Here is a 24255-nt window from a genome sequence, read left to right as displayed (position 1 = left end):
CAAATACAGTGTGGCACAGAATAGACTTTAGGTAGGGAGAGATTTTTGACCCTACAAATCCCAATAAAAAATTCTTCCACACCACCCTCTGTTTTGCTTTTGGAACTTGTGAGGAAGGAAACTAAAACAATGGCTTGTTTGTTTTTTAATATGAACAAATAGAATTAAGAATCTTAACTATTCTGCAGGGTTCTGGCATAATCAATGGCTTGTGCTGTTCTGAAGGTTGTCCTACCCAAAAACCTAATGGTCTGGAATTTCCATTCTCTTTTCTCTAGAAAGTGCCTATGAAATTAGACCTTCATGAGATTAAAAGTGGAAGTAGTCACTGAAGCGGGTCTTTGCCCATGAAACCTTATGCTCCAAAATATGTTAGTCTATAAGGTACCACAAGTGTTCTTGTTTTTGAAGATAGACGAACACGGCTACCTTTCTGATACTTGTTCTAGTATTTGGACAGCAAGGACTAACTCTTCTCAGTTAATGTCTTCAGTTGGATAGCCTTGGACTATAACCTTGCCCATTCTATTTGCCCTAATCATGCATCCTGCTAAATCAAAACTTTGTGTAAACAGCCTTGCAGCATGACCGAAAGATTAATAAACTCCGGTGAACAAATAAAGGAAGTGAAGGAGTCCTCACTGATGCATAACTGTAGAATGTTCTGCCAGCATCACCCACCTAAATCTTCGATCAGCTGGTTTTATGTGGGTCTAGCAGATCAGGTGAGCATAGGACAAAAAAGTAAGTGTATACCTGATTGCTTCAGTTGCTCTGCGAAGAACACTATACACTTAAGAGAGCGGAACAGGGATTGAAGGGTCCTAACCATACACAGTCTTAATTCCAGGCACCTTCCAAATTGCATAAGAATGGGGCTTGGCTTTGCTCCCTCCTGTCCCCTACTAAGTAAGTTGGATCTGCTGTCATAAGAGACATGATGTCTTGCTTACAAGAACAGTGAACATGTAACAGTGGAACTCATGCTACTATGGTGTTTCATGTTTATAGTACTAAACAGTGCAATGAAAGTAAAGAGCATTTCAATAAGCACTAGTTTGGGGTATATCCTCCATTTGTGCTGTTTTTTTGTTTTTTTGTTTTTTTTTTCCCCCCCTGCAATTCCTTGTGCTGCCTTCCTATCTGCAGTTATCTCTTTAACTGATTTGTGTTAAATGACACAAGTGAAAATGTTGAAAGCTTCAGAACTCCAAGGAAGAACGCAGCATGCTCCAAAATGGTGTTGATGAGGTAGGTGCCCTGGGGTCTATGGCAGCAATACTAAATCAATAATGGGCCTGTCTTAGGCCTGATTTCTTCTACAGTTAACAGAAGGCAGCTTAAGTTGACCTAACTCTAAACATCTACACTAAAATTTAGCATCCACCAACGTAACTTGCCCACTATACTGATTTAACTCCACTTGTGCAAGAAGTATAATGCTTAAGTCAATGTAGTTAGGTTACTCCTGGGGACATTGTGCGTCATTGTGCATAGGCATAGTTTACGTTCTTCATAGATTTCTTTACTTGCCTGCCGAAAAATGTCTGAAGGGGAAACATAGGGAAGCTGCAAAAATGGTCATGCATCTCTCCTTGGCAGTACAGACAGGTTCATTTAGGTACCTGAAGCAGCAGATACAGAGAGAAATCAGTGGGGTTTGGGGGGGAGACACCCACCCACACTTCCCCTCTCTCTCACTATTGCAGTACACTTGGCATGGAGGGGCAGTGCTCTGGGGTGTTTCTGAGAAGCTGGGTGTGGGACAGGCCCTGTCACCTCATGCAGAGCAGAGGGTACCAGCCTGCCTGTTTAGTGAATTGTTCCCATTTTCCTTGTGAATTCCCCCAGGAGTCCGAAACAGGTAAAAGTTTTAATGCTCCTTCACACTGCCTTATTTTTGTTTATGGTGCTTTAGTGATCGGAACAGGTCTAAATTTTTGGACCCAAAAATTTCCTGTAAATTTTGAGTTTGATTCCCTAGCCTTTCATTACATATGATGTAACACTGAGGACATGACTGCACATATTTGTTGACTAATAACTAGAAATGGAGATTCAAACGTAGCTGTGCCTGTTAGGCAAGGGGCTTTAGGGATTTTTCCTCCACTGCTTCCCAATCCCATTTTCCATTCATTTTATTGTAACTTGAATAAATTACATAAAATATTGAAACAAACATGACTATATTGCATTATTTTGGCAAATAAAATATGCAGATTTTTAAAATATTGTGTGCAGAATTTATTATTTGGCCCAGAATTCCCGAAGGAGTATAGTAAATCCTTGATTTAATGAACCAGTTGAGGGAGAAGGTTGCCCGTTGTTCCCAAAGGTCCAGTAAATGTGAGAGTTTACCGCCCCTGCCAGGATCCCCTATATTGAGTCCCCCTTGTCCCCCAAAACAAACAAACAAACAAGAAACCTGACTTATGAGCATAAGCCATGGGCAGCAATAGCTTAGTGGTTTGAGCATTAGCCTGCTTAAACCCCCAGTTGTGAATTTGATCCTTGAGGAGGCCATCTGGGGTAAATAGATTTTAAAAAAAAAAAACCCTCCAGGATGGTGCTTGGTCCTCCCAAGAGGGGCTGGGATTAGACTCAATGATCTCCCAAGGTCCCTTCCAGCTGATATGCATATCTCCATACTGGAGGAGCCACTGGACCTCCACATGGCTGACACCCCACTGCATGAAGATGGCACTTGCACCCCACCCCTGCTGGGAGGAGCATGGGCAGCTCTGATGGAGGAGGTGGCAGTTCCTCTAGGCCCCAGCACAGGTAAGTCCCTTTACTTTTTGGAGGGGAGGGACTGAGAATTTTCCTGACCCCAGCAGACTTCAGGAAAAATGGGGGGATGTCCATTGTTCCCAAAGTTCTAAAAATTGGGGTCTAAAATTGAGGGTTTACTGTATTAGATGAAACTGGTGTCAGTATAGACACTGTTTACATTGACTATTGGTGCTTTTCAGAAACCAATCTCCAATGTTCCAAAGTGGCAGTTAAATCAGTCTAAATGCTCCTGGTGAAGACCTAAGGAACATAAGGTGACCTTAGGAAACCAACTCACTTATTGCACTGGCTGTATGTTAATGTAACATAGTTCAGTCTAATTCTGTAGTATACACCTGTCCTTAGACAAAACTGAAGACCAGCATACCTCCATTATGTAAAGATCACATATCACTTCTTGTTAGATGTATTTCAACCTGGTGTCTTCGCCAAACTCCAACCTGGATAATTATATTCTCTCTCAACTAAATTCATTGTCTGCACCTTCTGTGGCTGGAGATTAGCAACATACACAGAAAAGGGAAGGTTTTAGAGGGCAAGGGATTTAATGAGAAGTTGCCTGGGACAAAGGCTGCTGGATGTCCCACTTTCCTGTCAGTTCAAAAGGTGTTTTGTGTGGGAAAGGAAAGGCCACTTTCTGGATTGGACAGGAGTGCAGGCACAGAAGCTGAGTGGATGTGGCTCTCCTGTTGCAATGACTGCTGTTCTTTTAGTATGGAAGAGAAACTAGAAAGACTGTTAGTGCAGGATAAGAGTGGAAGAGTAAACAAGCTGGGGCTCCTTCCAATTCCTTGAGAGAAGTCCCAACCGAGCACAACGCACTGCCATCTGTGCCTTCCCACAATTTACTCTAAATTTGTCTCTATTTTGGTCCATATTTCCTATGTACCACACTATGACCCCAGCCCTACAAGCAGTGAGCATAAGGGTTTATTGTAAAGAAGGCTAATACAACTTTAAGCTGTATGTTGTTATGCCCTGTGTCTACACATGCCCCTTCCTTTTGAAAGGGGCATGTTACTGAGTGGGTTTGAAATATGCTAATGAGGTACTGTAATGAATGTGCAGTGCCTCATTAGCATAATGGTAGCTGCAGCCATTCAAAAAGTGCGGCTTTTCAGATTGCGTACCCCCCATGAAGACTGGACCTTCTCATAGAATCTCCCCCCCCCCCCCCCCCAGTTTTCGAAAGCCCTTCTTCCTATCTGGTGATCGGAATAAGAGCTTTTAAAAACTGGGGGGTCCTTTCAGAAGGTCCCGTCTCAACGGGCTGCGCGTGATTCGAAAAGCTGCACTTTTGAATCACCACGGCTGCTGTTATGCTAATGAGGTACTGCACATTCATTGCAGCGCCTCATTAGCATCTTTCAAACCCACTCAATAACATGCCCCTTTCGAAAGGAAAGGGGACGTGTAGACCCAGCCATGGAGTAACAAGTACCATACCTATGAATATCTTTGGTGCAACTATATCTGGAATGTTACATCCATTCCAGAAATCACATCACAACAATAATACAATAAAAGCTCAGTTATCTGCCCCTTAACAGGAAATTCCAATTAACGGGTATTTCTGGGTATCTCTAAATAGAAATCTTCACTCTACTACCTAGGACATACTGTCTAGAATGTTATGCAATTGCACACTAACTGTAGGCTGCACTAGCCCCTTCTCTCACCTTCTTGTACAGCAAACTTGTGCAAAGTTCCCTATCTGTTGTCGTCCGCAGTGCATGTTACTACTAGAGCTGCACCTCCCACTGTCACTGTCTGATCATTACCAGAGTTCTGCAACTCCGCGGATACCTGCTTTCTCTGCATCTGATGAAGTGTGTCTTTGCCCACTAAAGCTTATGCTGCAAAACATAAGGTGCCCGAGAAATTCTTGTTGCTTTTGGACATATAGACTAACAGCTACCCCTCTGATAATGATTTATATCGGTAAGTAAATGTTGGTGTGAATGCAGCTAGTTGCGGCTCACGTGTGCAACTACCTATTTGGTTTCTAGAACCCTGCAAATCTGTGGATAGCCACTTTAGGTCTGCGGTTACTTGCCGCTGCAGATGTGGATGGCTCTGGACTCCCCGCTACATTGCACGGGATGAAGCAATGCTTTGCGCACAAAGACTTCTGCTCCAAAACGTCTGCACGGTGCCCCCGGATTTCCCGTTGGTTTGGCGGATCTATGCGGCTCGCTTTAGCAGCGGTGGGCGGCAATGATGAATAAAGATACGAACTGGTATTTTCCCAGCTGGATCTCAGGCGAATTCCGCCCCCATCGTCCTAATCCTGACACGTGACACCGTTTTTCTCGGCCCCCCCCCGCCCCCCCAAGTTCTGCCTCTCACACCAGCTGAGCAAAGTCCTCTCCCGTGTCCCAAACCAGGCTCGCCCGGCCCCGCTGGAGGCCAGAGCAATCGATTGAGCGCCCTCCCCATCGATGCGGTCGGCGCTGGAGCAGCGTGGCCTGGCTAGTCGCGGCCGGCCGGGAGGCGCGACCCCAAGATGGCGGCGGCGGCGGCGGCGGGCTCCGGGGCCTGCGCGTGAGCCTCCTCCCGCCGCGCCATGGCGGGCGGCGGGCCCGGGCCGCGCTGAGCCGAGCCGAGCCGAGCCGATCCGGCCGGGATGTGCGAGAGCTACTCGCGGTGCCTGCTGCGGGTCTCGGTGGCGCAGATCTGCCAGGCGCTGGGTTGGGACTCGGTGCAGATCTCGGCCTGCGACCTCCTCACCGACGTGCTGCAGCGCTACCTGCAGGGGCTGGGCCGGGGCTGCCACCGCTACTGCGAGCTGTGTGAGTGCGGGCCGGGCGCCGAGCCGAGCCGCTGTCAGTGCGGAAGCGGCGCGCTGGGGCTGCGCTGTCAGTGGGGGGCATGGCGGTGGGAGCCGTGGTGGCTGCTGTCAGTGGCGGGGGGCGTGGCGGTGGGGGTCCGGGTTGCCCTTATCAGTGCGGGGAAGATCATGGAGTTGAGGGGTCGGGTCTGGCACTGCCTGTTGTGCCGGGGAGGGGAACTATGGAGCTGCGGGTAAGAGCCCCTGCAGTGAATGAAGGGGGTGCTGGTGTCATTGTGTGTGTGTGGGGGGGGGGCGTAGAGGTGGGGGCTGGGGCTGCTGTTGTCAGCATGGGAGTCAGGGGGAGCTGTGAAGACAGGGGCGTGTGTCTGCACTGTCAGCGTGTGGGGCGGCGTGCAGATGTGGTGCTAGGGCTTCCATGGTCAAAGGGAAGGGAGGGGAGGCAGACGTGGGGTTAGGGCTGCCATTGGCAGGGCATGAGTGGTGGGATCGGTGGAGATGGGGGGCCAGCATGCAGCTGTTAGTGTAAAGAGGGAGTCATGGAGATGGGGGCTTTGGGCTGCTACTGTCTGCTCTGTCCAGGAAGGATGACAGCTATGGATATGAGGGGCTGAGGTTGCTATTGCCTGTTTTGTTAGTGTGGGTTGGGGGATGGGAGCCATGGAGATTTGGGGGGGGCGGGGCTGAAACTGCAGCTCTCTGTGCAGGGAGGGAACCATGGAGAGAGGAGTCTGGGGCTGCCATTGCCTGTTGTGTCAGTGAAGGGGGAGAGGAGACGTGAAGAAGGTGGGAGGTGGGGTCTACTTTTGTAACCTCAGTGAATGCAGGGAACAGGATGTGGACTTGGTGGTCCAGAGCTGCCACTGTCTGCACTGTGACTGTAGGGTGCATGGGGGATCTGTGAGTGAAAGGGCAATGGGGTGCAGTTGAGCCACTTGTGCCTCCTGTGTGTGTGGGAGTGATGGGGTGGCCTGGGGTTGTCATGGCCAGGTGAGTGCTGGGGTACTGTGAAACTTGGGGGTGGGCAAGAGCCACCACTCTGAAGAGCTCTGCTAACGTGCAGTCAGTGTGGGGCTAGGGATGCCACTGTCTGCTCTGTAAGTGGAGGGACCTGGGAAGGCATCAGCTTGGCCTGGGCAGGGCTGTCATCCATGACTGCTCACTCTAACTATGGAGAGATTAGGTGAGTGGTGGGGTTGCCACTGCTAGTGCTAGCTCTGTGAGTGCAGGGAAATTGGGAGCCATGAGAACTGCAGAGCTGAGGTGTCATCGTAGTGTAAGTTCAGTGAATGTGGGGGGCATTTGGCAGACACGGTTATGCTGGAGTCTGGAGGGGGTCAATATAGATCCATGTTTACTAAAGGGCTGACACAATACTAATGGGAATTGAGAAGTAGGGAAGAGTACTACTGTTTCTTTATGTCTACGGTCAATTGGGATCAGGGGGCTGGGAGGCCCTGGATACCAATTTCACTGTAAGCTGTAGTTCAGGAGAATGCGGGGAGTGTGGCTATTGTCATGCTCTGAGTTTGTTGAATCTGAGGGCTTTTTGTGGCAGGGGAGCCTCAGAACTATGTGTTTTTGGCTATATGCAGAGACTGGACTGAGCCTACCACTGCTCATGAGAAAAAGTGTAAGTCTAGATTTGGGGGCAGGAGGAAGCAGGAGGAAGGCAAGAGATAGTGTTAGTATAACTCTCATGTCCCACCAGTGCAGGGGATCTACCAGTGCAGTTATCATACTTGTAAGTTTCACACCTAAATGCTAAGATGAATGGTGATGTATAGATATTTATGGTAAGGTGGAATATAAGGCCACATCAGACTGGAATAAAAGAGAAGGTTTGCTTACTCACAGCACTTGGGCTGGATCTATTGCCGTTAGTTTGATCCATCTGAATTTGGAATGGAGAAGATATATTATGGGGGACCAAGATATCTTGTCGGATGGACCAGAGTGGTCTGAGAAGTTTGAAACAGCGTTACCTTCCAGAGTTTAGCCTACATTTCCATAGTTACTGTGAGATTTGTGAGGCCAGGGAGCGGGTATGTATGTACAGTAGACCCCCATGTTACAGGTAGATTGCATTTCTGGGCAACCACACGTAACTCAAATTTCGCACAAGTGGGGAGGAGCTGGGAGCCAGGCTGCTGCCAGCTCCTCTCTGCGTACAGAGCCAGGAGACTGACAAGCATAGCAGCACTTGCAGAGCTGGGAAACTGACCAGCACTGCACTGGTCAGTTTTCCAGTGCCTGGGAGTGGTGAGGAGCTGCCCCCCTGGTCTCCAGGTCCCTGCCACTTGCTGGAGCTAGGAAACTAACCAGTGCTGCTGTGCTAGTCAGTTTCCTGGCTCTGCAAGCAGAGGGGAGCTGGGAACCAGACTGCCACCTGGTTCCTGGGTCCCCTCCACTCACATTTTCAACTTGTGTTAATATAAGGAAAGCATAAGTTGAAATCGTGTATGTTGGCAGGGTCTACTGTTTGTGATTAGGCAATAGGGGCATTGTAATATATGTTCTTATTTTGGCTATCTGAGGTGTGTGACACATTTACTGCAATTTGGGAAACTGGGCAAATTTTCTTGATGAATGTATGGAGGGGAAGGAAGTATAGTCTGTTACAAGGGGATATCCTGTTGTATGGGGGGGTTATACATTACATTTGTCATATAATGTTTCTTATAGTCTCTAACTCACACTGATATTTTTCTCTCAAGCACAACCTGTTACTCAACAGATCTCGCTCCTGCCCAGGTATATTTAGACTTTGGGTGTGCTTTTCATTGCTAAAAGCTTTTACAGTACAGCACAGTTCAGATATGGGAGAATGAGCTACATTCTCTTGTGATTCTTGGGCTGTGTCTACACTAGCTCCCAACTTCGAAGGGAGTGTGGTAAGTACGGTGTTGGGAGTGCATATGCAGCACGTCATTAAGCTAATTCTCCCCCGTGGCAACTTTGAAGCCGCAAATTTCCAAGTGCCAGCTTGCATGTAGCTGTGGCTACCCCGCAGGTACTTCGAAGCGTCCAGGCTACTTCAAAGTCCCTTTACTCTTTTGAGTAAACTGATCCAAGGGTCAAACTGGTTAGTTTTTAACTAACACATCAACAACAGAGACTCTGTAATTGGAACTTAGTTAACAATGTTGTTGACTATACTACTCTTTTGAGGAGTAAAGGGACTTCGAAGTAACCTGGACACTTTGAAGTACCCACGGGTGAGCCGCAGCTACATGCAAGCCTGCACTTCGAAGTGTGCCACTTTGAAGTTGCCACAGCGGGGGAGAATTAGCTTAATGAAGTGCTGCATATGCACCGCAGCACTTCATTAGTAATCTCCCAATATCCTACTTACCATGCTCCCTTCGAAGTTGGGAGCTAGTGTAGACACAGCCTTATATAGTAAACGAAATTGTTAACTAAGTTTCAGTTATAGAGTCTCTGTTTTTGATGTATTAGTTAGAAACTATCCAGTTTGACCCTTGGATCAGTTTGACTTGCCTCAGGGTTGGCAGCTGTTTACTTGGAGGAGGATGGAATCTTGGCAGTTGTAAACTGAACAGTTTTGATTTTTCAGTAACTGAAATGTGAAAACTATATACCGTGGTTCTGTGCTGAAAAATGGCAGAATAGGGTCCACATTTTCTCAGTTAACAAGCAAAATGATGGTTTTTCTGACTTTCTTGCTTCCATTTGCTGTAGCACATTAGAAGCGATCTGTAAATATTACTCAGTATTTTCCTAATGTTACTTTTCTAGGTAGGCAATAGTTGTAGTTGTCAGAAATGCTATGATTTCAAATGGGAGTGGAGACCTATTATGACCTGGGGCATGGATGGTCAGGTCTAGTGGTCAGAGAAATGGTGGTAAAGCGCAGAAGTCAGAGGCCTGAAACAAAATCAAAGAGCCAGAGCTGGAGTCGGGAACAAGGTAAGGAAAAAGCAGGGCTGGAATGGTCTGGAGCAGGACATAGGAACAAGGCAGGAACAGGAGTGATTTCAGCTGTGGGTGTACGCAGTGAACAGCCACTGACTTAATGCTGCGAAGTGCTTCAGAGAAGACTTGGAATGACTTTGAGTAAATTAGGAGTCTTATTGTTCAGGGTGTTCAACTGTTGGTCAGCTAGCAGTTCAGGTGCAGGTTCTTGTTTTTGACAAGATGATTCACAAACAATCACCGAGGCAGTTTTAAGATGATTATTATGATAATTGTGTATTATCATAATGCCTGGGAGATCTTGGCATGGACCAGGGCTCATTGCTCTAGGCCCTGTATGCATGCAGAATTAAGAGATGATCCTACAACAAGGAGTTTACAATCTAAGAATGAAATAAGAGGCAACAGATAGGCTTATACATGGAGATGCTCAAGCGATAGTGATGGTAGGCATGCCGCTTTTTATTAGGCCTTTTGTAGGTATCATAGCAGTGGAGAGTTTTGAGGAAGGATTTAAAAGTAGCCTTGCAGTTGTTTGTGGGAATGCCTCACAAGTATGAGGTGCAGTATGGAAGAAAGCATGAAGATGTTTGTTTGAAAATGTAATTATATGGGTGATGGAGGCTGGCATTGTGTGCTGATTGGAGGCAAGCTTTGACAGCTCAGTAATAGATGGTGGAGTGAGAAATGGCCATGAAAGGTCTTGAAAGCGAAAAAGCAGCAGCATGAGGTAGTGATAATACAAAGAGGGGAGCCAGCAGAGAACTGCAAAGAGAGAGATGATGAAGACAGAGCAATGGACTAGGAAAATAAGCTTTGCAGAAGCATTCTGAATGGATTGAAGAGGGAACAGAGGTTATAATAAATGTTCCAATCAATTGTGTGTAGACAAATTCTGTGCATCAGAAGGAAGCTGCAATCCACCTTTCAGGATGTCTGTAGGCATATTCTGTGTAGCAGTTTCAGCTGGATGGAGAACAGTATGCAAATGATATAGATCAAATATCAGTAATACGCACTATATATTATGTAGTATTTATTATGATTTGCCCATTACTATATAGCCATTCATTAATTTTCATGTCTCTTTGGTTACAAATTATTGAACATCTCATTTTAATTACAGTATAAGCTTTGTTAATCCGTGTGCATGGGGAATGGGCGTTGCTGGTTACCCAAGCTTTTTTTCACAAAACTCAAACAGTGTTTAAGAAATTAGAAAACTTTACTTAACACTACACATTTTAACACTGTTACTGCATACAGAACTGTAATTTACTGTTTCTCTACTGCCTCAGGCTACCACACAAACACAGATTCCACAAACACTGGAAAATGGTACTGGATCACTATCAGAATTTTTCCAAAACAAAAAGCAGTCAAGTAGCACTTTAAAGACTAGCAAAATAGTTTATTAGGTGAGCTTTCGTGGGACAGACCCACTTCTTCAGACCATAGCCAGACCAGAACAGACTCAATATTTAAGACACAGAGAACCAGAAACAGTAAGCAAGGAGGACAAATCAGAAAAAGATAAATCAAGGTGAGCAAATCAGAGAGTGGAGGGATGGAGGGGAGGGTCAAGAATTAGATTGAGCCAAGTATGCAGACGAGCCCCTATAGTGACTCAGAAAGTTCCCGTCACGATTTAAACCATGTGTTAATGTTCCGAATTTGAATATAAATGTCAGTTCGTCCGCTTCCCTTTCTACAAAGGAGCGATAATTTCTTTTCAGTAACACACACACCTTGAGGTCATTGACAGAATGCCCCATTCCATTAAAATGTTGACTAACTGGTTTGTGTATCTGGATTAGTCAACATTTTAATGGAATGGGGCATTCTGTCAATGACCTCAAGGTATGTGTGTTACTGATAAGAAATTATCGCTCCTTTGTAGAAAGGGAAGCGGACGAACTGACATTTATATTCAAATTCGGAACATTAACACATGGTTTAAATCGTGACGGGAACTTTCTGAGTCACTATAGGGGCTCGTCTGCATACTTGGCTCAATCTAATTCTTGATCTTCCCACCCCTCCACTCTCTGATTTGCTCACCTTGATTATCTTTTTCTGATTTGTCCTCCTTGCTTACTGTTTTTGGTTCTCTGTGTCTTAAATATTGAGTCTGTTCTGGTCTGGCTATGGTCTGAAGAAGTGGGTCTGTTCCACGAAAGCTCACCTAATAAACTATTTTGCTAGTCTTTAGAGTGCTACTTGACTGCTTTTTATTTTGATAGTGTATAGACTAGCACGGCTTCCTCTCTGTTAGAATTTTTCCAGTTAACTGAAGGGGGAAATGTATTGCTATCTATGGCAGATGCCAGTTAATGAAGTTTTTCAAGTATTAAAGTGCCAGATAACAAAGCTTTTACTGTAGGTTTGAATAAATCTGAAAGCTTTTTCCCATTGTCATTTATTGAAAACTGCTGAACTTAAGAGTGCTAAAACTTTCTGTCCTGCTATTTGATACTCATCAATCATCAGACAGATGGAAGCTGGGAAGCTTTGTAATGTGTCACTGGTAGCACATCCGTGTTTTACAGCTGTGAAGCGATGTTGTGAAGACAGTAACATTGGGGATTTTGATTTTTATTCACTGATGGATTCTGTGTTGCTTCCAGATTTGGTGATGGAGACCATTTAAGTTGTCTCTAAGCTGTGCAGCTACACAGCAAGCTGTCAAGTGCCAAACATTTCAGTAGTCCCTCTCTCACTCACACTCACACACAGAGCGAGAGCGCGCTAGCCCCCGGCCACGCTGCTTTTGCCCTCTACCAAGGAGCCACTGGCCTGATGCTCCTGGGAGCACTCTGCTTGCTGTGCAGAGAGTGTGGGGAAGGAAGGGGCCACTGACGACAGGGTGTTTCCCTCTCCCTGCCCTTTAAACCCATCTCCACAGGGCACAGGTGGGGAGGATACAAGGCTTAGGAATGGGATGTGTGGAGCTTGCTGGCAGCAGCTGCTGTGGCTAAAGAAGCAGGCTTCAGACTGCTGAGCACTTACCTATTTAGCAGGGTAGTGTGAGTGTCTGTCTCCCGCACAGTTTGTGTCTGTCTCACATGTTTGCACACAAATATGCACTCTGGCTACGTGTATACTACATTCCTCTCTTGAAAGAGAAATGCAAGTGAGAGAGATCGAAAATGCAAATGAAGTGCTGATTTACAAATCTCATGCTTCATTTGCATATCTCATGTGATTGTATTTCTGGAAGAGACTTTTCCAAAAGTAACTGTGTAGGCGGGGTTCATTCGGGGGAAAAAACAAAACAAAACCCTTTTTGAAAGAACCCTTCTTACTGAAAAATATAGGAAGAAGCATTCTTTCAAAAATGTTTTTTTTTTTTTCCCCCCCCTAAAGAAACCCCATCTACATGGTTGCTTTTGTTTTGGAAAAGTCTCTACTGGAGACGTGATTGCATGAGATTATACAAATGAAGCACAAGATTTGTAAATCAGTGTTTCATTTGCATTTTCAATCTCCCGCATTTGCATTCCTCTTTTGCAAGAGGAACATAGTGTAGATATAGCCTTTGTCTTTAACACTCACTTCCCAACACATACTTGTATTATTGTTGTTGCTTGATACTTCTTATTTTAGTTTTTGTCTGGCTTGTGTATTTTATAATTTTATTGCTCCCTTACACTTTGTCTACGTCTACACTAGCATTCCGTTTTCAAAAGAGGCATGCAAATGAGGGAAATCAAAAATACAAATGAGGTGCATATTTACATATCTGGCACCTCATTTCCATATTCTACTTTCAAAGGAGGTTCTTTCAAAAGAAGAAATGCAGTGTAGACACAGCTCTTTCGAAAGTAATCCCCAGCTTTGCAAGAACCTTCTTCCTTTTTTTTGAAGGAAGAAGGGTTCTCTCGAAGATGGGGGTTTACTTTCAAAAGAGATGCATCTGCACTGCTTTCTTTTTTCGAAAGAAGCTCTTTTGAAAGAAAAGTATGGAAATGAGGTCCCAAATATGTAAATCTGTGCCTCATTTGCATTTTCATTTTCCTTCATTTGCATGCATCTTTCAAAAGAGGAATGCTAGTGTAGATGTAGCCTTTGAGTAATGAGTTGTAAGATGCCTAAACTTGTCCTAGCTGGAGTAATTATCCCCGTGGTAACTTCTTAAATAAGATCAAGTGTAGCATCTAGACTTTGTGTTTCTACTGGTGGTACATATATGCACATTACCTATAGTGCACATAACAAAATTAATTCAGCACATGAATGGAAAAAATTAGAGGAAACACTGGTGAGCATATGTGGTGCTGGCTTTCTTAATTCACTTATCCACTTCATGGTTGATTTTTTTGCTTCATTGTTTAACTTTGCTGGAGTAAGTAAACTCTTTGATAGCTTGGAGTGCAGTTCCAGGCTTATTGATGGGTCTTGGTAAGGTTGTTGAGGAGCTAGCTGATTCTACTTGATATTCATTCAGCTGGTGGTGAAGTCAAAGATAGGAGATACTGCAGCAAAGTGATTTGTAAGATCTTGTATTGCTGTTTGTGTGCATCATCAAGGCACAGTTGTCAACATAGCGCTGTTCTTGGATCAGTGCTTCTACAACCTTGGTGTTTGCATATGGATGGGAAAGGAGGAAGATATTACCCCGTGGATGTGTGTAAAGATGCTATTTGATGCACTACAAAGGGCTTCCTTTAGCATTACAGGAAAGAATAGACCAATAAAGCTAGGAGCTAGGTCACATCGCTGCTTCCTCCCATTTGTGATAGGAAATGGATCTATTGCAGCACCATCATCACTAACTCTTCCAGCGGTGCCTTCATGGAACTGTCAAATAATGTTAATAAATTTGTTCAGACACCCAAATTTACCAAGCAGATTTGCAGAGGGCAGGGTGATTGAATATATATGTTGTCTATCTTAGACTAAGAAATGAAATGTACAAAGGTTGGTAGTGTTTGTGACTTTTTCTTGTAATGGTTGAATGATGGCAGTTATGTCATCAGTGCTCCACTGAGAACAAAAGTTGCACTGTGACTCAAAAAATTAGCCACAATTTGGGTTATGAGTTGCTTCAAGGGGATCTATGGAAAAATCATGAGCCCCTAAAAAGTAAATAGATACTTTTGTAGTTACCACAGCCATACATTGAGGTTTTACACATATAAATAGTAACAGTGTTGACATCTTTCAGTTGTTTCATTGTAATTTCTTGAAGCCAGGCACAAGAAATATTCAAAGAGCTTGTCAGTGAGATTTCCTCTGTTTGAAAATCTTAGTTGGGATGGCATTGGGATGTGGGAATTTATGCGTTTTCTTGACCTGACCATTCCCCCACACCTTGGCTTGTTCAGGTAGATTGGCAAGGGCAGTAACTGTAAAAAGTCTATGGGTATTGTACAGCAACTCCTCCAAAAGCAGAGGTGAATGATTAAATTGATCATTAAAATGTTCACAACATCATTGGTGGACAGTAGTATAATCTATGATGAGAAATTCACTCTCAGCACTTGTTACTGATGTCAGGGGAAGTGAGGAAGGGCCTTACACAGTTTTAACCACATCATAGAAATATTTGGAATCATATTTATCAGGACAAGCCTGTAGTTCCTCTGCATTACAGTCAAACCTCATGTTTTGCTTTTGGTGGAGTTTGCATTTGTGACTGCTGCAACTTACCCTATATTTAGCCTTTTTTGACCCATATAGTGGATCAGCTAAAAGTGTTGGCATGTACTTGTTGTTTGACATCAAGGAGAGCTAGTATTTCAGAATCATTCTAGTTGAACTAGTCTGCAGGAAACCATACCTGTCAAGGGGCAGCAGCTTGACTCTTGCCATCCCTGACAGGAGCAGTTTCCTGCTCCTGGCAGGGGTCTCAGCTACTCCTGTCAAGGGCAGCAGCCACAGGTCAGGCTGCCATCCCTGACAGGAGCAGTTTTTCCTCGTTCCTGTGAAGGATGGCAGCCTGACTCAAGACTGCTGCCTCTGACAGGAGCGCCACGAGTCAGGATGCGGTCCCTGACAGACAGCTGTTTGCAGCACTGGTTCTCTCAGCTGGAAGAACTGGTGCTGCAAGTAGGTGTCTGTGCGCTGGGCTCCCCAGCTAGCAGAAGCTGGGGGCCGCGTGGCTGCCTCCCACCCAATCTCCCTCAGCTGCCTGCTCCCACAGAACCTCCCAATTTACACAACATTTATTTTACGCGGAGGTTGCCCAGGATACCACCTCCACGTAAATCGAAGGATTACTGTATTATGTATCTTTGTTACCCAGGAATATCCTTTTAGCAAATAAGGCATCACTGGTTGTTGGAAGAATTTCTAAAACAGTAGTTAGCTGTGTTTAAAAATGTTTGCCAATTGGCATATCATTCAGCTAGCCAGTAGTTAGGTGCCCAACTGATGATTTTTTACTCATTTCAGCCACATAGAGATGTAAAGGTATAATAAAATAAGGTGAGGATCAGTCCAACAGTCAGCTCTGGTTTAATCATAGAGCCATAGGACTGGAAGGGACCTCAAGAGGCCATTGAGTTCAGTGCCCCCCACCCCCCGCCCTCATGGCAGGACAAAGTACTGTCAAAACCATCCCTGATAGACATCTATCAAACCTGTAATTGAATATGTGCAGCGATGGAGATTCCACAACCTTCCTTGGCAATTTATTCCACTGTTTGACCACTCTGACAGTTAGGAACTTTTTCCTAATGTGCAACCTAAACCTCCCTTGCTGCAGTTTAAGTTCATTGCCTCTTGTTCTATCCTCAGAGGCCAAGAAGAACAAGTTTTGTCCCTCATCCTTATGACACCCTTTTAGATACTTGAAAACCGCTATCATGTCCCCCCCTCAATCTTCTCTCTTCCAAACTAAACAAGCCCAATTCTTTCAGCCTTTCTTCATAGGTCACATTCTCCAGACCTTTAATAATTCTTGTTGCTCTTTTCTGGACCCTCTCCAATTTCTTCACATCTTTCTTGAACTGCGGTGCCCAAAACTGGACACAATACTCCAGCTGAGGCTTAACCAGCGGAGAGTAGAGTGGAAGAATGACTTCCCATGTCTTATTAATACACACCTGTTAATGCATCCTGGAATCATGTTTGCTTTTTTTTTTTTTTTTTTTTTTTTTTTTTTTGCAACAGCATCGCACTGTTGACTTATATGTAGCTTGTGGTCCACTATAACCCCTAGATCCCTTTCTGCTGTAGTCATTCCTAGACAGTCTCTTCCCACTCTGTATGTGTGACACTGATTGTTCCTTCCCAAGTGGAGCACTTTGCATTTGTCCTTATTAAACTTCATCCTGTTTACCTCAGTCCATTTCCCCAATTTATCCAGATCATTTTGAATTATGACTCTGTCTTCCAAAGCAGTTGCAACCCCTCCCAGCTTGGTATCATCTGCAAGCTGAATAAGTATATTTTCTGTGCCAATATCTAAATAGTTGATGAAGATATTAAACAGAACCAGTCCTAAAACAGACCCCTGAGGAACCCCACTTGTTATACTTTTCCAGCAGGACTGAGAATCATTAACAACTACTCTCTGAGTACAGTTATCCAGCCAGTTATGCACTCACCTTATAATAGCCTCATGTAAGTTGTATCTGTCTAGTTTATTGATAAGAATATTATGTGAGACCATATCAAATGCTTTACTAAAGTCTAGGTATACCACATCCACCGCTTTTCCCCTGTCCACAAGACTTGTTATCCTATCAAAGAAAGCTGTCAGATTGGTTTGATATGATTTGTTCTTTACAAATCCATGCTGGCTGTTCCGTATCACCTTACCACCTTCCAAGTGCTTGCAGATGATTTCTTTAATTACCTGCTCCATTATCTTTCCTGGCACAGAAGTTAAGCTGACTGGCCTGTAGTTTCCTGGGTTATACTTATTCCCCTTTTTATAGATGGGCACTATATTTACCCTTTTCCAGTCTTCTGGAATCTCTCCTGTCTCCCATGATTTTCCAAAAATGATAGATAAAGGCTCAGATACCTCCTCTATCAGCTGTTGAGTATTCTAGGATGCATTTCATCAGGCCCTGGTGACTTGCAGACATCTAATTTTTCTAAGTGATTTTTAACTTGTTCTTTTTTTATTTCAACTTTTAACCCTACCCTTTTCCCACTAGCATTCACTATGTTGAGCATTCCTTCATCAGACTTCTCAGTGAAGACCGAAACAAAGAAGTCATTAAGCATCTCTGCCATTTCCAAGTTCCCTGGTACTTTTTCTCCCTCTTCACTGAGCAATGGCCCTACCCTGTCCCTGGTCTTCCGCTTGTTTCTAATGTATTTATAAAAAGCCTTCTTGTTTCCTTTTATGCCTGTAGCTAGTTTGAGCTCATTTTCTGCCTTAGCCTTTCTGATATTGCTCCTGCCTTCTTGTGTTGTTTGCCTATATTCATCCTTTGTAATTTGTCTTTGTTTCCATTTTTTATATGATTCCTTTTTTATTTTGACATCATGCAAGATCTCCTGGTTAAGCCAAGGCAGACGTTTGCCATATTTTCTATCTTTCCTAGGCAGCAGGATAGCTTGCTTTTGGGCCCTTAATAATGTCCCTTTGAAAAACTGCCAACTCTCCACAGCTGTGTTTCCCCTCAGTTTTGCTTCCCTTGGGACCTTACCTACCAGCTCTCTGAGTTTACCAAAATCTGCCCTCCTGAAATCCATTATCTCTATTTTGCTGTTTTCCCTTCTCCCTTCATTAGAATTGTGAACTCTATGCTTTCATGATCACTTTTACTCAAGCTGCCTTCCACTTTCAAATTCTCAGCCAATTCCTCCCTATTTGTTAAAATCAAATCTAGAACAGCTTCCCCCCGGTAGCTTTTTCAACCTTTTGGAATAAAAAATTGTCTCCAATGCAGTCCAAGAACTTATGGGATAGTCTGTGCCCTGTTGTATTAGTTTCCCAACATATATCTGGATAATATCTGAGTTATGTGCGCATTGCCTAGGTCCTGATGTGGGACCAGCACACAGTTAATCAGATGTTAATGATGTAAGTGTGACTGCATCCAGGTAATTTTTTGTTGAGAAGTTGGAAGTGATTGTAATAACTAGATAGCATTATGTACATAGTGTCCACAAAAGTAGGCCACGTGGTGCTCAGATGTTCCCATTTTTAGGGACAGTCCTGATACTAAGGGCTTTTTCTTGGTGTAGATGATGGTGATCGCTCGTCGCTGAGTATGACCATCTTCCATGGCATTTGTGGGTCCTCAGGTGGCTCATAAGGTCTGTCCATGAACCACAAGTTCTATCACAGTTTCCGGGTAAGGCAGGACACTGTTCACCAAGACTGCAAGCCGTTTTTTCTTTCCTGCTGCATCTCTTGTCATCCTCAGCTTATTGAAAGGCAAGTTCAGAATCCAGAGGACCACTGTGTAGTGCTTCTCTCCATTTTCTGTAATCCCGGCTGAGTGTCTCCAAAGAGTCGATGTCACTATTGCATTTCTTTGTTACTGTTCAGCAAGTCCATATAACACTTCCGTTGTCATCCTACGTTAAAGTACCCTTTGTTCAGGTAAGAGAAGAGTGCCTGTTTTGGGAGGCCGTTTTGTGGCATTCAGACAGCATGACGAGTCCAGCGGAGTCACTGATGGATGATCATTACCTCAGTACTGGTTATCTTTGCCTCTTCCATAACACTAATGTTGGTGTGTCTGTCTTCCCATTTGATCTTCAACATTTTATGGAGGCAGCTTTGGTGATGCCTCTCTAGGACTTTGAAGTGATGTCTGTTTTTTGTCTTGGTTTCAGATCTATACAGCAATGTTGTGAGAATAACAGCTTGATAACCAAAAAGCTAGGTGTATAGTCCAATGTCACAATCTTCAAAAATCCTGTGCCGTAAATGAGCAAGGGCTGCACTGGCACACCTCAGACAGTGTTGGATTTCTGTATCAATATTTGCCTTGGATGAGCGGTGACTTTCAAGGTAGAGGAAATGGTCAACATTCTCCAGTACTTTCTGTTGATTTTAATAGAGGGAGTGTATGGTACCTCATTTGGAGAGTGCTGATGGAGCACTTTGGTTTTCTTGCTGTGGAGCATGAGTCTAATGTATGTGTAAGCATTGGCAAACATGTTCAGGATAGTTTGAAGATCTTTCTCAGAGTGGGCAAAAACTGCGTTATCATCAGCATACTGAAATTCCATGGTGGTAGAAATCTTACTATTAGGTTTCAGCCTGCTAAGCCTGAACAGCTTTCTATCCATTCTGTAAATGGTTTCAATGCCAATTGGGAGCTTCCCAGTAATTAGGTAAAGAATAACAACCATAAAAATCACAAACCTGGTTGGGATGATGATGGAGCCCTGTTTGATGCCTGTTTGTTCTTTGCAAGATTCATTCTCAGAGCCAATACTACTCAGAAACAGTTGCTTTCATGTTGTTGTGAAAAAACTTTAAGACATAGATATATTTATCAGGACATCCAATTTTTGAAAGTACAGTACAGAAAGTATGGTGGTTCATTGAATCATAGGCTTTAGTTAGATAAATGAAAGCCATCTACAGTTGTTGGTTTTGCTCCAAACACTTTTCTTGCAGCTGCCATGCTGTGAAGATCATATCCACAGTTCTGCAACATGATCAGAAACCAGTCTGTGACTTGGGTTGAGTTTCTTCTGACAAGGGCAGAAGGCGAGTGGCAAAGATCTGTGCCACAGCTGTGCCTATACTGGCAAGGAGAGAGATGCAGTGGTTTCCACAGTCCACTTTATCCCCTTTCTTGAGGAAGGTGAAAATCAGGGTGTTCCTCATTTCAGAGGGTATCTCCTTCTTTATCCAAATTTTAAGGATGAGCAGATAAAGCTGATGAATTAGCCCTGGTCCACTGTCTTTACAGATTTCAGTAGGGATCTCATATGGACCTGCTTCCTTGTTGCTCTTCATCTGTTTAATGGCATTGTTTACCTCATGGAAACTGGGAGAGTCTCCATGCTCATTCCTAGGAGGTCATAGAGGGATTTCCTCAAGAACTTCATCAGCAACCATGGAGTTATGGTTAAGAAGCTCTTCAAAATGTTCTTTCCAGTGAAAATTGATGGTTTTTGTTATCCTTCAGAAGCGTGGTTCCATCCTTAGAGTGAAGGGGATTCGTGCCATAACAAGCTGGCCCATAGACAGCCTGAATGACACCGAAGAAACCATGTGTGTTGTGGATGTCTGTTGGATGTTGGTGTTCTTGTGCTTTCTCAGTTCACCATTTGTTCTTGATTTCTCTGGTTTTATGTTGGACTTTCGCCCTCACCTTGGCATGGGCTTCTCTCTTTGTATTACAATTTATCTCGTTCTGCCAAGCTTGAAATGCCATTCTCTTCTTATTGATGAGTTGCTCGATTTCAGCATCATTGTCATCAAACTAATCCTGTCTCGCGGCTGCTGCCCCTGGTTCCTGGCTCTCCTTCTTTGGCTGGAACCAGGAAACTGAACAGGGCTGCTTCTCTGCTCAGTTTCCCCAGCTGGTCAGTTTCCTGGATCCTGCAAGCAACAAGCATGGGGAAGATAGGAACCAGGCTGCTCCCTGGTTCCTGGCTCCTGCATGCCAGGGCATGCCAGCTGGTTCTTGTCTCCCCTCAACTTGCATGGAAATTTGAGTTATGTGGAGGTTGCAGAAATGAACCCCCGGCTAACTCGAGGGTTTACTGTACCTCACGGCACAAACTGCCCTGATCTCATGCACAAACTATGACATAGTCAAAAAGATGCTAGTGCTTTCATTGTGGATTTCTCCAAGATGTTTTGTGCTTGTCCTTTTGTCGGAAAAGGGTTTTCATGATCAGTTTATGTTCAGCACACTTGGTCAAGAACTGAATTCCAAATGAGTTACTTTTGCTGACACCTTCTTTCTCAGTGTTACTTCCCACAGTTTTGAGTCTTGTCCAACACATGCATTGAAATCCCCCAGAAGGAAGCTCTTACCTTCTTTAGGGGTCTCTGATAAAATGGTTTCCAGCTGAGAGTGGAAATCTTCCATTACATCATTATCAGCATCTAGTGCTGGAGCATAGGCCTTCACAACTGTTTACTGTTGGATTTTAGTGAGCTTTGTAGTGCCTTGAGCTGCTCATTGATGCCAGCTGGTACCTTGGAGAGGTACTGTACAAGCTTGTTCTTTATATCAAAACTAACTCCATGCAATCAAGGTTTATCCAAAGATTTTCCCTTTCTGAAGTAGGTGTATCCTCCTTTTTCTTCCCTCACCTTTCCTTCATCAGTTCTTCTAGTTTTGGACAAGGCAGCAATATTAATGTTAAATTGACTCAATTAACAAGCAGTTATTGGGTGTATGTTGCTTTGGTCAGTTGCTGTTTGAGTTGTCCAGCAGGGTACATACATTCCAAGTTCCCAAATTAAAAAGTTTCTTACAGTTTTGACTGCTGGGATGGTGGTCCTGCTGGATGTGACTATCCTGCCAGGAGGAACAGAGGCAAGACTATTTTAGGGCACCTTTTCTCGCCCCCTTCCCATGGCAAATGAGCAGAGTGAGTCTTAAAAAGGACTGCTCAGTCATGGATGCAGCTGCTGAAATGCTTGACCTGCCTCAGTCTTAAAGCAAGATGACTGAATCATGCACCCTCCTGCCTACGTGCCAATCTGTGACTAGAAACTTCCAGATTTCAGTGTTCTAGTCCCGTCTCCACTCACCGATTTGCCACTGGGCTTTTGACTTGTGCAAGTGTTGTTTCCTCAAACCTGGAAGGTGCCTGTGCAGGATTTCTTTTAAAGGTGGGAGACTCGTGCACAACAGTCACCAGACTGGCTTTGCCAGATAACAGGCATGAAACAAATGCCATGCACACCACAATGATTGGAAATCCTCTGTCAGCTGCAGCCTTCATTGGCCTTCACAGCCATTATAAAGTTACACAACAGGTTCATCTTCATTGTGCAGTTATCCTCCATCTCCTTTGCTATTGGGGGCTTCATGGATCACACTTTGTCCAGAACTTTGCCCTGGACCATTCTGCCATAGGTGACCCTAAGAGAGTACCTGACTCCAGGCAGCATCAGTCTTGGGATCATTGAAACACAAGCCTCTCCACTACTACAAGGTGGTGATCCAAGGAGTGGGGCTTTTTCTTATATATGTGCCAATTATCCCCACTCCTGTCCTGATTTTTCACATTTGCTGTCTGGTCACCCCACCTGTTCCTCTTGCTGATGCCATGTTTACCAAGTATGTCACGCCGTGTAGAATCATTATGACTAACATTAGCATTAACATCCTCTTAAAATAATCAACTTGTCTTCATGGGAAGACAAATTGATCTGGTCATTTATTTCAGAATAAAATTCCTGCTTACTGTCATCACAGTTGGTCACTGTCCGTGCTTAAGCAATGATCAGTGAATCAAAAAGTCCACCTCTCAGAGATAGTTTCATCAGTCTGTCCTTTAAACCAATAGGTAGGCTGTCCAAACTAAGCACAAGATTCTTTCTGGTACCAAGAGACTCCTGCATCATGTGACTCACTTTGAGGGCTCTCCTTCCAGAAGAAAGCTTATCTAGCTCTCTCTGCATTCAATTGACCCTCTTCAGCAAGTTACATCTTGCTTAGCACCACAATGTCAATATGATATCTTTCAAGCTCTTGAGTTACATGATAGTTCACCTGACAGTACAGTCAGCTTGGTTTGGAAGATCAAGGAATGTAGGGACTTGTTGCAACATTGAGCGAAAAAGTTTTTGAGGTTTGTTTGAATATTGACCATGTCATGGGACACCCTGTATCGGAGTTAGGATTGTTCAGGAGGAGTAGTGTTCGGGCAACTTGTGTAGCATCCTTCTTAGATGGTTGGGCTATGCTGTCCCTTAATAAAGAAACAGAGTTGATCAAGTGACAGAGAGATAGCCGTGTTAGTCTGTATTTATCAGAACAAAAAAGCAGTCATGTAGCACTTTAACAGAATAATTTATTAGGTGATGAGCTTTCGTGGGGCAGACCCACTTCTTCAGACCATAGCCTTACCAGAACAGACTCAATATATGAAGCACAGAGGTCCAAAAATTATCATCAAGGTTGACAACCCGGAAAAATTGTTATCAAGGATGGCAAATCAGAAGAACAGAAGGATGGCTGCGGGGCGGTGTGGGGGCGGGGGAGAGGTGGTGTGTATGGTGATGGTAAGAGTTAGATAAAACATCAACGTATGTAAAAGAGCCCTTATAATGGGTCAGGTAATTGCTGTCCTTGTTTAAAGGACGTGTTAATGTATCAAATTTCAATATGAATAGTAACAGATGTAGCTGTGTTAGCCTGTACTCCGACAAAACCTGAGAGAGATTCGCACCAACAGTCACAGGCTACACCACAGTAATACAAATCCTGGATCTTTTCCTTGAAACAAATCCTACTGCCAACTTTGTCCACATAGTTATTCTGGGGATACCATCACTGGACCTAACCATGTTGTTAACAGTATTAAAGGCATGTTCTTGTGCACTTGCAGCAACGTTATATATTCTATTATATGCCAACAATGCCCTGACACTATGTACATTGGACAAACTGGGCAAAATCTTTGCCAAAGAATAGGACACAGAGCAGACGTCAAGAAACTCAATACACATAAGCCGGTGAGTGAACACTTCAATGGAGTGGGCTGTTCTGTTAAAGACCGGAGAATTTGTGTCCTGCAACATAGAGAATTTAACAACTGATTAGAGCGAGAGATTTCTGAGTTAGAGTACATATTCAAATTTGACACATTAACACGTGGTATGAACAGAGACATCAACT

General features: G+C 44.1%; 1 protein-coding gene across 1 annotated transcript in view; it reads left to right on the top strand.

The window, feature by feature from the left end:
- Positions 1-5301: 5301 nt before the first annotated feature.
- Positions 5302-24255, top strand: part of TAF3 (TATA-box binding protein associated factor 3) — a 174367-nt gene continuing 155413 nt past the window's right edge. Inside the window, exon 1 of the mRNA XM_075018174.1 lies at positions 5302-5585. Coding sequence (XP_074874275.1) covers positions 5420-5585 — 166 coding nt within the window. The 5' untranslated portion in view covers positions 5302-5419. The remainder of the gene's footprint in view (positions 5586-24255) is intronic.

This window comes from Carettochelys insculpta, chromosome 1, assembly GCF_033958435.1.
Source record: "Carettochelys insculpta isolate YL-2023 chromosome 1, ASM3395843v1, whole genome shotgun sequence".
Lineage (NCBI taxonomy): Eukaryota > Metazoa > Chordata > Testudines > Carettochelyidae > Carettochelys > Carettochelys insculpta.
The sequence above is the reverse complement of the archived record's forward strand: the minus strand, read 5'-3'. Positions and strand labels throughout refer to the sequence as shown.